General features: G+C 51.9%; 1 protein-coding gene across 1 annotated transcript in view; it reads right to left on the bottom strand.

Annotated features, from left to right (window-relative positions):
- The window catches only part of KCNAB1 (potassium voltage-gated channel subfamily A regulatory beta subunit 1), a 34,714-nt gene extending 29,980 nt beyond the window's left edge, over positions 1-4,734 (bottom strand). Inside the window, exon 1 of the mRNA XM_048955348.1 lies at positions 4,484-4,734. Coding sequence (XP_048811305.1) covers positions 4,484-4,719 — 236 coding nt within the window. The 5' untranslated portion in view covers positions 4,720-4,734. The remainder of the gene's footprint in view (positions 1-4,483) is intronic.
- Between the last annotated feature and the right edge of the window lie 7,513 nt (positions 4,735-12,247).

Below are 12,247 nucleotides of genomic sequence, written 5' to 3'. Positions count from 1 at the left end.
CTCTTCAACAAGACAGGAAGTTATTCCCAGTTTAGCTATATTTTATTGAAGTTGTGCTTGTGTATCTATCGTATGGGAGGGGAGAGCAACTCCTCGCTCGTTATCACCCTGCGCTGCAGGCACCGAGCTTCTATTTCACAGCCCGGCTGATCAGTGTGCCACAGCTCGGTGCTGCACAGCTGCACAGCTCTGTGTGACATTACAGGGGAAATCGGAGCTGCTTTTCTGCTCGCTCCCAAGCAGCCTTTTGTTTTTTTTCTCTCTGCTTTCCCTTGGTTCCCCCAGCTCTGCTTGGATAGCTCCTGCACTGCGCACAGCGCCTGGGCAGCTCCAGAGCAGCTTTGGAGAGCTGCTCGGACGCAGCAGTGCTCTGCATAGAGGCAGAGCCAGCATCCAGCCTTTCTACTCGGCACAGAGCAGCCCTTAAGCTCCTCATGCTGCTCTGCTCTGTGACCATCGCCGCTGCTACATTTGCAGCTTTCCTTCTGCTGCTGGCAGGGAAAAGGCATCCGGTGAGCTCAGCTGCCCAGCGCCACAGGGCTTCTGCAACACACAGGCTGCAGATCAGGCAGCACCACTGAGAAGAAAGCAGCAAGCAACAGAGAGGAGGAAACTGGCAGGGATTAACCTCAGAAAGCTCTGCAGGACAGACGTTCCCCCACCCCTGCCATATAGGCACAGTCCTGTCCCAAGGCACAACTGCGGGAGCTGCAGAGCCCACCCAACCTGTGCCCCATCCCGGTGCCAGCTGGGGCTCACTGCAGACCCCGCTGCCTCCGTGGAGCCATCCCCACACACCACTCAAACCTCAGCATCGGGGCTGCAGCAGGTAATGTGCCCTGAGCCCAGCAGGACACCCGTGGTGAATCCTCACCGCACATCCCAACATAAATTGTGCCTCAGAAGCTTTGGCTATGAACACAGTGTGTGCAGTTCTGCTCTATCTCAGTGCAGAAAACAACCAGGCTTCCTGCTGGGCTGCCTGCTGATGGAGAAGCTTCATTACACCTCCCTGCATCACTCCTATGCAAGCATGGCGAGGTAGCAGGACAGCAGTGGGAATTGGGCTGACCCTACAGGGATGTACCACAGCAAAGTCAACACCAAGGAGGGGAGATGACAAATGTTGTGTCACAGGGAATAGCCCAAGCTTGAGTTATCATTCCCCTGCGGTGGGAACAAGCAATAAACATATCAAAACTATCATGAAAATAGAGTATTTGGGGTTATTCTAATCAGAGCAGAGCAGGATGCCAGCAGGATGCCCAGCTGTGTAAGTTCACCCTATAGAACAGACTTATACTCTAAGTATCATGGAAGGGGAACAGCTGCCCGTTCTCAACCCTCTCCCAGCCTGGGCCCAGCCCAATGCTGACTGCAGCACCACTCCATCCAAGGGCAGGTCAGGGCTTCCCCCATTATGAGCCCAGAGGATGCTTGCACCCCTCAATCTCAGTGCTGTTGTAGTGTGCAACAACACAGGCAGGGTGGGGAAGGGAGCACGAGGCCAGCAGCGTGCACCAAGCAGTGTGCACCGAGCAACGTGCACTGAGCCAACACTTCTCTGTTATGCCACACACTGCACCGCGCAGACAACGCAGTCTTCCCAAGGTTCCTTGCATAGTGATTAATACATTTATTCCAAATGCAGCTCAGCCCAAGCTGTGTATTTCCAGCTCGTCTCTGCTTATTGAATAGTAAATTTAGGCAATTACGTACATTATTCTGCTATCCATACACGTCAAACATCGCCCGACTGCAGTTTGTAGCGGCTCATTTCTCTAAATAAAGTTCTGTAAAGAAATATGTTCTAAGATGTGAGGCTTGGATGCTGAAAGCAGCTTCCTGCATGGCAGCGGGTGGGGGACAGCCCAGAGCACGGTGCCCAGCACCAGCCCACAGGGCATCCCCTGCAGGAGCCGCAGCACTGCTGGAGCTGCACCCTTCATGTTCCACCTGCGGCAATTTTGCTTAAACCAATAACGTATAGTAAGCACTGCTAAAGTATGTCCTTCCCAAAGAGAGATTTTTCCCAGCTTTCATGCTTCTCCTGCCATTCCATGAAGCAGGCTGAGGGACTCTGCCCCACGGCCCTCGTGCTGCCTGACAGAGATGGAGCACTGCAACTGAGAGAAAGCACTCCCAAAGTACCAGGGGCATCTGCTGTGGTCAGTACATGGAACTGGTGCAGCAGCGGGGTGACTGGCGCTCCTACCTCCCCCCCCCTGCCATGAAGGTCCTTTGGGAAGAATATTTCCTTTTTCTTGCAGAGCATCCTACAAAGGTACTTCACATTTTTGGACCCTGAACTGAGGACAGCCCTCGAGGTGCTGCAGTGTCACCCAGCAAGGAGTGCAGGGCTCCCCTGCAGAGGACAGTGCCTGCACGGCTGCAGCTACCCAGGTCTATCCAGAATGGGGACGGAGCCAAGCGACAATGAAACCAGCACAGAAAATTCAGCAGAGCTTATCAGGAGGCAGCAGGCACCGGAGCTGCAGGAGGGAACCAAATCCCCTTTGCAGCCTTTGGCCCAAGCACCAGCACCACAGCACAGGGAAAACAAGGAATAAAAAGTGCGTTTTCACGGGGTGCAGAGCATCCCTGCTCAGCTCCATCGCTGCTGCGTTCCCCCAGCATGCGGACCCTGCAGCCATCTGCCGATGCCTGTAGGTTTAGGAGCGATGCTTTTTGTCACGGACATTTTGCCTGGCATCCTATTCCTCATCACATCTCCTCCTCACATCTCCCCGGGACATCACACACCCTGCTCAGGAATCCAGGGCTGATCATTCACTGATAATGGTCGGAGGCTCACAGACTGGAATCGATTATGAGGAAACATCCCTGTGTGCAAAGTGGGTCACAGAGCTGCATTTTGGGGGCTGGAAAGGGGCATTTAAAACACACTGGGAACTCTGCAAACAATCCCACTCTGCCAGCGCCACGGCACAGTGCTGGAGATGCTGTGTGCTCTGAGAGCAGAAGCAGGTGAGCAAATGGTTTTGCTACCAATGATGGGAACAGATGTGCTTGCTGAGGGGAGCTCAGAGGCTTCAGAGTAGATTACTTCACAGGAAACTGTGTGTGCACACGTGTGCAAGAGCATGGGTGTGCATTTGGCAACTTGCTGGGAACAGGAGATCCCTGCCCTGCTGTGCTGGGAGGAGGCCCCACACCGTGCACACCGGGGGTCCCCTGACCACCGAGCTGCACACAGCTGCTCTTTGCCCACCTCCATCCATTCATGCAGAAAGCTGTACAAAAATAACGTGAACCATAAGCAGCGAGAGGAAAGAGAAATCATTTGGAAAATGGCTGGGCATGGGAATACCTGCCTTGCACTAGAGAGCCATAGTTCAGAAGGAGAAATCACTTAACAGAAAGGACAGCTGGCAGTGAACAAAGGGCACAGCTGGGCACGGCCATCGGTCTGCACCAGGATGCGGAAGATATCAGTGCTGTGAGGTACATCCAGTGAGCTCAACATAGCTGTGCTCTGAAGCCAGCAGCAGCCATGCTCCATCTGAGAGCAGTGCTGCTATTGCCTGAGAGCAATGCTGCTGGTGCCAGCAACAAAGCCATGAGATGCACTGCTGCTCTGCCTGTTCTGTAACAGGCTGAACTAAGCTGCATTTGCTGAAGCAATGAAAGGGAAAGGAACTAATCACCCTATAAGCAAACCGGCTTATGAGCATTTAGGCAGCGTTTCTTATTAGCAGTTCTTTTGTTTATCACAATTAATTAAATAGCTCTTCATTAAAAAGTTTTTCTTTTCTTTTTTTTTTTAATCATGCTGTCTTTAGATCAGACCTGCAGATACAGGACAAAACTCTGGGAGGTGACTGAGCCATGCTGGGAAAGAGAAGTGTTTGCACAACAGGCCTTGGCCCAAAGTGGGACAGAAATCTTTAGAAAATAGGCATCAGAAGACCCACATAACAACAAGGACCACCACAGCATATGCCAGAGGTTCTACATGGTCCTGCAGAGCATTCCTTCTGCTGGGGCTGGGCTGTGTGAAGTGCAACATATTGTGGCTGCTTCTGTCAGCCGTGAAAAATGCATGGACTCAGGAGAATGGATTTGCTGGAATCCATCATCTTCAGCAGAAATTAACTGTATTGCAGTGCGTTATTCCATCTCGTTAAAGGCTGAAGATGGATGAAGAGCAGCCCGTAAGCCAAGCAGCCAAGGTGCACACAGGGTGACAGAGCCAGAGCTGAGAGCAGAACCCCAGGCATGGGGCAGCTCAGGCTGCTCAGGACCCCGTCCAGCCCAGCCCAAGAACCCGCAGGGATTAAAGCCATCCCCATGCACTCGCCATTGCTCAAGGCCATGCAAACTTCTTGCAGCATTCAAACAGCACAGAGAACAGCCACTGCAGCATCTCCTGGGTCTCAGCAACCCACCCGCAGAGGCTCTAGGACGCAGGCAGCCCCTGCCCACAGCTCAGCCAGCCCCAGCACGCGGACTCTGCCCATACCTGTACACCATCCCCGCCTGCGCCTGGACGCTCTCACGCAGTGACAGCCCGTGGAGGTGCAGGAACCTCTCCAGCTGCCTCCGCTCGCTGGCCCCACTCGCTCTCCCTGCCCCAGCTGTAGGATGGTCTCTGGGGGCCACGCTCGGCTTTTTGCCCCGCAGCGGCGCTTCGCTGGCTTTCTGCAGGGCTGGCTTGTGGGTTGGGATGTCAGCACAGGAGGGCTTGTACAAGTGCATGGCCCCACACCGTGCAGCAGCACTTGCCTTTGTGTTGTTGCAAGGGGAGCGCTCCAACTCAAGTGGGCTCCGGCTGGGAGCGCAGTGCTGTCTGCCAATAACGGGAGAGCGCTCCGAGGGGCGAGGGCTGCCAGTGGGAACGGAGTGCCGACCCTGTTTCCCAGGTCTTATATTTAGAGAACGGGAAATATTTGTTTGGGATTCCACCCAAGGCCAACAAACGTCAAAAAGAATATTCTCACAGGGTTTATTTGAGGCCTTGGGTGGAGAGATGAGTGCTGCAAGCGTCTCCTACATGGCTCCTTCAAACCTGATGGGCTCACCTACCTTGATGTAAAATGTCACAACCCAGGTTAAGTGCTCTGTAACTTCCACTGCTACATTTCAAAGGCCCAAAAGGATGCCGTGTATAAGCAGATGCAGGGGAACAAGGCAGCCAAAGCCCCACAGAGACAAATAACCCAAGCAGACAGGGGAAATACTGAGCCTGTATTGAGTGCTGCATTATCCTCTGACCCAACACACAGGCTTTAAGGCTGGGATCTGAGTTCCCAGAGCCTGCAGCTGTTTCTCTTAAGTGCATGCAGTACAGAAACATCCTGCATCCCCAGGGGGAAGGGAGAAACAGTGCAAGGCTTGTGGCCACCAGCAGAGCCTCCAGGTCAGAGCAGACCTAGCAATGCCTTGGTCAGGGAAGCTGCTCAGGATGCAGCACAGGATGCAGGTTTCCTGGGCTCTTACATTTTAAACACTCAGCCCACCTCCTGGCTCTCCTCTCAATCCCAAATACATCTGAAATATCAGTTAAATAATCAAGTGATGGATATATCATGCACTCAGCTAATCCTTAAAGCTTTCAAAGCAGATAAACAAGGGCTGAGCTAAAAAAGAAAACATATTTTAAAAGATTATAATTCAATGTCACAGAGAGGAGTTGTGCATGGAAATGTGGGTTACCCGTCCTCCCCTCCCCACACCACAATGCCAGGGCATGTAGGAATCCATCCTTCCACCCCATCCAAGCTCCTACATCAAACCTGTCAGTTTCACCTCCTGTTGGATCCAGCTCTCTGCTCATCTCTAAAGCAAGATGAACCAAAAGCAAAGAAATATTCCCACAAGCCACCCTGCTGTTTTCAGACATCACAGTTTCTCTGGTTTAGAGCCATAGAGGCCAGCACAACTCAGTATCATGAGGAATTCACCTTTCCCAGAAGCTATCCCCATGCCTGTGACTTTATGGTGCCACAGAGCAGCCACCACCACTTGGTCTCAGCTTGCAGAGATGTTTGGGCTTCCTTTGCAAGTGGTTTGATAGCTTCACGCTGAATTGCTGCTTTCTCCACCTCTCGTGGTTATATACCACTTTCCTTTTGTGTTCCCCTGTTACCCACACCATCTCACACACCTGCTTCCGAGCCCCACTCAGATGCAACCACAGCCACCTGGAAACAGCAGCCACCAGAAAAGGGCCCAAATTATCACAGGTGGGTTTGGACGAGGAACTTGGGAGCTGGGAAAGGAGGCTGTGAAAAGGTCACCAATTTCAGTTCACCACAATCCAGGGATAACAAGCCCCCAACAGTTGGAAATGTCAGAATCACGGAGCCAAAACCCTTCTATTCTTATCATAGTTGACATAAGCGTTGCTATGGCTATAGCAGCCGTTATCAGTATCGCCACGGCCGCGGCTATCGCTGCGATGTTGGTGCAGCTATCGCTGCCGTGGGCTCCCATCGCAGCTGCTATCAGCAGCACGGCTGTCGCACTGCGAGCTGCCCTACCTGTGCGGCATGCCGGTGGTGTAGGCGACGGTGTGCTCGTGTGAGAGCTCGCAGCCACGCAGGTACCAGCTCATCTCCAGCTCCCGCAGCAGTGCCAGGCGCCGTGCCCGCTGCTGCGCCGCCAGCTTCGCCCGCGCCTCCTTGGTGCCCTCGGTGCTGCCACGCGAGGCTCGCTCCCTGCTGCCCAGGGACAGCACCGACTGCTTCCTCAGCTTCAGCGCTTCCTCCGCGCTCTTGTTGCCCACGGTGCCCGTGCGTGCCGCCAGCATCGCCGCGTCCGGCCCTGTGCGCAGTTGCTGCCCTCAAATCATTTAAACTGATTTGCGGCACGCACCGTCCTCCCTCTATAACCCTCTGCCAGCTCAGAGCCGTAATTAGATACGTGGCCGCAGAGCTTAACCCGAAAGGGGAGCTGCGACCTCTGCGTGGAAACATCTGTATGGCGTCCTGCAGGGACTGAAAGGCACACCGTTGTGCCCATGGGCTGCATGGCACAGTGTGGTCCTCGCCCCAAAGCGGCCTCCATCTGTGCGGCCGTGGCTGCCCTGCAGAGGAGAGCAAAACTGGGGCTCTCACCAATTGATTTGTTTGTGGAGGGAGTGGTGCTTGAAGAAGATCTGCTCAGGAAGGGATGCTCGAGCTGAACATGCTTTCTTCTGCCTTGAAATAAAGGGTCATGGAACAAACCACACCGGGCATGCAGGAGCACGACCAGCCCTGTGTTTGGGGAAAGAGGGAGGCCAAAAGCACTCTAAGGGCACTTAGGATGTTAAATATGTTGCAGTTCTACAGTGCTATCCCACGTCAGTACATTTCATAGCATTTCCCAAAAAGGGAGAAGCTTCCAGCAGCTCCAGGAGCCTCTAAGCCAGCCCCGAGCCACTCAGGCAGTACACACTCCTTGCACAGATGTCTTCCAGGCTTCATACGACTGTTTGAGTTCTTCCACCTGGGAGCTGCCTACCAAAATCCAGCTTTGCTCAGGGGGGTGGGTGCCCCGTCCCTGCAGGCAGCCATAGCTAGGCCACGGGGCTCTGAGCACCTGACTGAGCTGTGGGTGTCCCTGTGCATGGCAGGGGGCTGGACTGATGGGCACCAGAAGTCCTTCCAACACAAACCATTCTGTGGTTCTATAATAGATTCTATGAAAAGCAAAACGAAGTTCTGAAACATTTGCATAACACACAGTGAGCTCAACCAGCTTTTTGTGTTTACCACTCACCCAACCACAGCACCACGCAGCTGTTCCCAAACAAAGGCCCTGAGCAGGGATCAGTCAGCACAGAGGTAACCACATTAAAGCACCTGCTCGCTATTTGTTCCTCCCTAACGGAGCATTGTTTGTCTCACAGCAGACCTGTGACAGTGCACGTCCCACCACGTGCCACGGGTCGGTAATGCCACCGGAGCTGCCCACTCGCCCTATAAAACATGCAGCAGGATCGCTTGCCTGCAAGCCAAGCCGCTCAGCTGCCATTAAACATTGATGGGCACTGGGAGCTGAGCTGGGTGAGCCTCCTGTGCCAGCATCACGCAGTCACTCTGACACAGGTTAACACTGCTGGTGCTGCGTGCCCAGCGCTGAGCTGCACGGCTGTGAGCCTGGCATGGGCTGCAGTGCAGCAAGGTCCAGGCACTCACTGGTGAAGCAAGTGGTCCCATGCTGGGGTGCAGGATGGCCAGTAGGAACAAGCAGTGTGCTGCTAGTCTGAAAGCAGAACGTTCCCCTGACACCCCTTGTCCACCTGACAGGTGCACAGCAGTAATTTTTAAGAGTTGTGAGGGCTGGAAATGACCTCCAAGATCCCCAACCCATCCTCAGCTCACCCCCCTGCCCACGTCCCTCAGTGCCGCATCCCTGCAGCTCTGGAGCACCTCCTGGGACAGTGACTGCAGTGTTCCCCGGGTGGCTGTGCTGCTGCAGCACTGCTCTTTCAGAGAATATTATTTTCCTAACACCCAACCTGCATTTTCCTCTGGCTCAGACACCACTTTACTCATCCCTAGTACTTTTCAGATGTAAATAAGAGAATCGTTTCTAACAGACTCCAATAGATGCTTTCTGCTCAGAAGAGCATTAGGTTTCCATGGTGAATTAATGCACTCCACACGGTTTGCATTTAGAAGTGTTTTTCTTTTCGTTTTGCTTTTTGTATCTCTCGAATCATTCCATGCCAGCCTGGGCTGCTCAGCCCCACCTGCATGTCCCCTCACAAGAGATCTCTTCTGCCCTATTCCAAAACACAGGATGCAAATTCTGATCTACCAATTCTCCAGCAGTTCCAGCAAAATTTGCTTTAAGTTCACCCACTTGAAACTCTCTTAAAATGAATCCCTGCATTTCAGACCCCACACTATGTTCACTACCAGCACTGCCCCAAATTGTCCAGCTAGGTGCACGTCCCCAGGACCTCCCTGCATACAGGGATATCCCAAGCAGGACACATGGGCAGCACTTACTGCAAGGTCCTGCCTAGAGGTTTTTAGCAGAAAAACTCAAGCCTTGCACAGGCACAGGTTGAGCTGGAAAATATCTGTAAGTGATACCTAAGTAACATATAGATTTCATCCCATAGGAGCCAAGTAATTTTCAAATGCAGGATCCAATTAGCAAAAGCCTAAGTGATAGCCTTTAGGCTAACAGCAATCTCTCTTCACCCTATCCTCTACCTAAGGTAATTAGAACCCCATCAGGGAAAGATTCATCAGGTGCTTAATTGGTTGAGTGCCTCCCCTGTGCAACCAGCAGCAGTTCAGCAGGCCCTGCGCCCAGCCCAGGAGCACAGCATCCCCAGCCCAGGTTGCATCCAGCTCTCTGGAGAACAAGGCAGACGTGTCAGAGAATTCCTGTTTGTGCTGCCCATTGCAGGCCGAGAAAGAGCTGCGTGGCCGTGTTTGAGGCTTAATACTACATTGGAGGTACATCTTTCAGTTTGTATATTAGAAAATACTCCTTATCTAAGGACAAGCTGGGCACTGGCACAGGCACTGGTGGGGTGACAGTCCCTGGAGGTACTCAAAGATGTGGGCAGTGAGCAGACGGGGGTGGGGAACTTACAGGTTCTTTCCAGCCTCAATGCTTCTGTGATTAGCACAGGCTGTCACACGTGGGCCAAAGGCAGTGCAATTAGTGCAATTAGAAGCAGCAGAGGCTAATGGGTGCTGTTGTTCATCATCCACCTGGCATGGCTGCACACTGCACATATCCAGCACTGATGCTCTTCTCTCAGCGAGTCCGTCTGCTGCAATTAACCTGATGAGGAAGCAGCTCCCTGCAGTCTTTTATCTTCTCGTGGAATTTTTAGCAGTCAGCCCAGAGCCAAACATCGCATCCGAGCACAAAGAAATGCAGGTGATGTTAATTAATGCCTTTTTCACCTGGCAGTCCTCAAGCGGGATCACTGAGCACCAGGAGCAGCCAGCAATTAAGGAATGTATCACCAGAATGGGGACAGCCCCAAAAGCAAAGGGCCAAGCGACTGAATGGCCTGCATTGCGTTCAAATTGGCCACAAAATGCAGCGTGGCCCAATGGGCTGCAGTGCAGCAGCAGCCCAGGGGTGGCAGCTCCCAGAGCCCCCCAGCAGCAGCAGGCACAGCCCAGCAGTGCTCCCACCAGGACTGTGGGTGCTGGAGCACAGCTCGGCCATCTGGCACAGATACAAGCAGCACACATGCACACTCCTGCAAAGAAGGGCAGCTCTGCACAGCCTCAGACTGCACTGCTCTATTTCCACAATTGCCTTTTCCTTTGTAGAGCAGGAACCTACACACAGACTCGAATTCCATGCATCTCGGGAATGAGTAACCTCTATCCCAGCATCAACACAAGCAGGAGGCAGCAGCACAGAGCCTCGTGGGGATGCAGAAGGGACAGCCATGGACACCACCTCACCCGCACAAAGGGCTGCAGCCCAGAAGGGCTGGGCCCCGAGCAGCCCTAGGAAACACATCACACCGGTGTTCAAACATAATATTTTTATTTGTGGATAAAAATTAAGGCTCACAGTACTTTATCATTTCACAAGCAGAAAAAATGTTAAAAATTGAGAATGGTGGGGAATGCCCCCGATACAAATTCCTCTAACTGCTGACATGTTTTACTGAAGACTTGAGGTGAACAACTGTACAGGGCAGCTACAGGTATTAGATTGTAAACTATGTGCTAAATGTAGGTTTTTAAGAAAGTGAACAGAGTATTTACGTTCCTCTCCACTTCTGACTGTCCTATACACACAGAACTGCTGGGATAACACCACTGACCTTCCTAAGAACAACCCACTCCTACAATGCATGGCACAGGTGTCAACAGGGGAAGATAGCGAAAGATCACAAATTTCATTTCCGTAAGACCTTTCGATTATAGTGCAATAGTTTATGCCTCGACATTTCAATATTCACCTTTCTGGTTTAAAAAACAAAGAGAAACAAGAAAGAAGATTTCTAGAAGAGCACAGGAATTGCTGCCAAGCTCCATTTCACAGACCAACATGATGAGAAGATGTTTAAAGTGGATGCCCAACTTCAGCATACACACAGTGTGCAGGAACACCTTACACCTCCAGTGCAGATGGAAGATGGAAGCACTTCCCAGTCCACAGCACGCAGCAAACACAAGATTTCCATCCTGGTGTGCTGGGGACACATCACGAGGCACCAACACACCAATCCTGATGCACATCGTGGCTGTTGTCACCCACACCTCGCCAGCTGCTTTGTAACCACACTGCAGTTTGTTTCCAGGAGACCAGCTAGAAGTGTCTCACTCAAAACTGGGGAGGTTTGGGATATGAGAAATGCTCAATATTCCCTACTTTTTAGTGATTCCTCCTGTTTTGTCTATTTGCTGTCAAGGTAACTGACAACGTAGCAGTGGCAGCAAGAGCAAGCCTACTAATAACAAGCAACTGCTACAGCATTCAGAGGCTGAAGTACTTCTGCAGCACACCAGGGAGATTTTATTGTCATCTCACCATTTACCTAAGAGATACCAACGCAACAATGAAAACTATCCTCAGATCTCTCAGACTAAAAATTGAAGTGTACTCTAAGGCTGTCAGTTTATCAGGGAGCTGTTGTTTGAAATATGATACACTAAAAAATTAGGTTTGCTTTCAACAGAACCCACGCTGTAGCAATAGATTCTGCCACAGCAACCACTGATACACAGCCCTGTGATCACCAGCTTGTACAGATCACAGCCCAGTAGCAAAAGAGCATGAGTTAACATGTGTAACTGTGTCCACATAGCATAAAGCTCACCGAGGTGACGATGAGTGCAGTTACAAGTACTACACCAGCTCGGAAGGAGGCAGCTGAGATGCACAGCAGTTAGGATCTGTTCACCCAAGCCCCATGCGAGCTGCAAGTGCAGGGCAGCTCATGGCCACTGCAGCAGGAGTGGCCTCAGAGTGCCAGGGCTGCTGCACGCCACCTCCAGAGGAAATGCAGCTGCTCAGGAATACAGGCAAAAATCAGAAGTTTACATATTAGCCACATCCTGTAAGCTGGAGTTAAACTAAATTTCCATAATGCGTAGGCAGAAAATGCAGAAATAATAGGAACACACAATGTGCAACCAAACAAAACAGAATACTTTCAACCATTATTCCAGTTCATTGATCTGTGTAAGCAGAAACATAAGTAGCTACAGCCATGAAACACGCCACGCTCCTGAACAGTTGAGAGCAACTGTTTTGCTCACATAGAACTTGAACAGTTGCCTTCCATTCAGCAGCAAGAAAT

This window comes from Lagopus muta, chromosome 9, assembly GCF_023343835.1.
Source record: "Lagopus muta isolate bLagMut1 chromosome 9, bLagMut1 primary, whole genome shotgun sequence".
In the NCBI taxonomy this organism is placed as follows: domain Eukaryota; kingdom Metazoa; phylum Chordata; class Aves; order Galliformes; family Phasianidae; genus Lagopus; species Lagopus muta.
The sequence above is the reverse complement of the archived record's forward strand: the minus strand, read 5'-3'. Positions and strand labels throughout refer to the sequence as shown.